Source organism: Suricata suricatta, unplaced genomic scaffold (assembly GCF_006229205.1).
Source record: "Suricata suricatta isolate VVHF042 unplaced genomic scaffold, meerkat_22Aug2017_6uvM2_HiC HiC_scaffold_41290, whole genome shotgun sequence".
In the NCBI taxonomy this organism is placed as follows: Eukaryota; Metazoa; Chordata; class Mammalia; order Carnivora; family Herpestidae; genus Suricata; species Suricata suricatta.
The window spans coordinates 1-660 of NW_021888536.1; the positions used below are offsets into that span (position 1 = coordinate 1).

The 660-nt window shown below is 42.4% G+C and overlaps 1 protein-coding gene across 1 annotated transcript; it reads right to left on the reverse strand.

Moving 5' to 3' along the window:
- Positions 1-3: 3 nt before the first annotated feature.
- Positions 4-531, reverse strand: LOC115285110 (olfactory receptor 4K14-like; the record flags this gene model as incomplete). Its single annotated transcript, XM_029931490.1, has 1 exon — positions 4-531. A coding segment is annotated over exon 1 (525 nt), but the record flags the coding sequence as incomplete, so codon positions are not given.
- Positions 532-660: the final 129 nt, after the last annotated feature.

Consider the following 660-nt stretch of genomic DNA (forward strand, 5'->3'; position numbering starts at 1 on the left):
GCTGTCAATTTCCCTGGGGCCACAGAAGGGCAATTGTACCATCACAGCCATCTGACTCACGGCATGCACAAAGCCAATGCTCCAGGAAGTTACCACCAGCCCCGTGCATCTCTGCAGGCTCATAATAGTCGAATAGTGGAGTGGCTTACAGATAGCCACATAGCGGTCATAGGCCATTACCACCAATAGCACCATCTCAACCCCTCCAACAAAATGCACATAGAGGATCTGGCACATACACCCTCCAAAGGAAATAGTCTTGTTCTCCCTGAGAAAATCTGTGATCATCTTTGGAGTGGTGACTGAAGAAAGCCACATATCAACGAAGGACAGGTTGGCCAACAAGAAGTACATGGGGGAATGAAGATGGGAGTCAGTGATGATTAGGATAATGATGAAAACATTTCCAAATACAATAATCAGGTAAAGCATAAAAAATATGATTAGGAATAAGACCTGCATATTCCATGAGTGGCAAAGTCCCAGAAGCACAAATTCTGAAACTAGAGACCCATTTCCTTTATCCATTTTATTCAGTGTGTCCTCTAAAATAACCTAGAGAGAAGGATAGATTATCAGTTAGTGGTTTGGGAATGGGTACTTAATTTTTAGAATTTGGCATTTTCCCTATCCCCATCAACCCTTAGTTCTCTATATTTA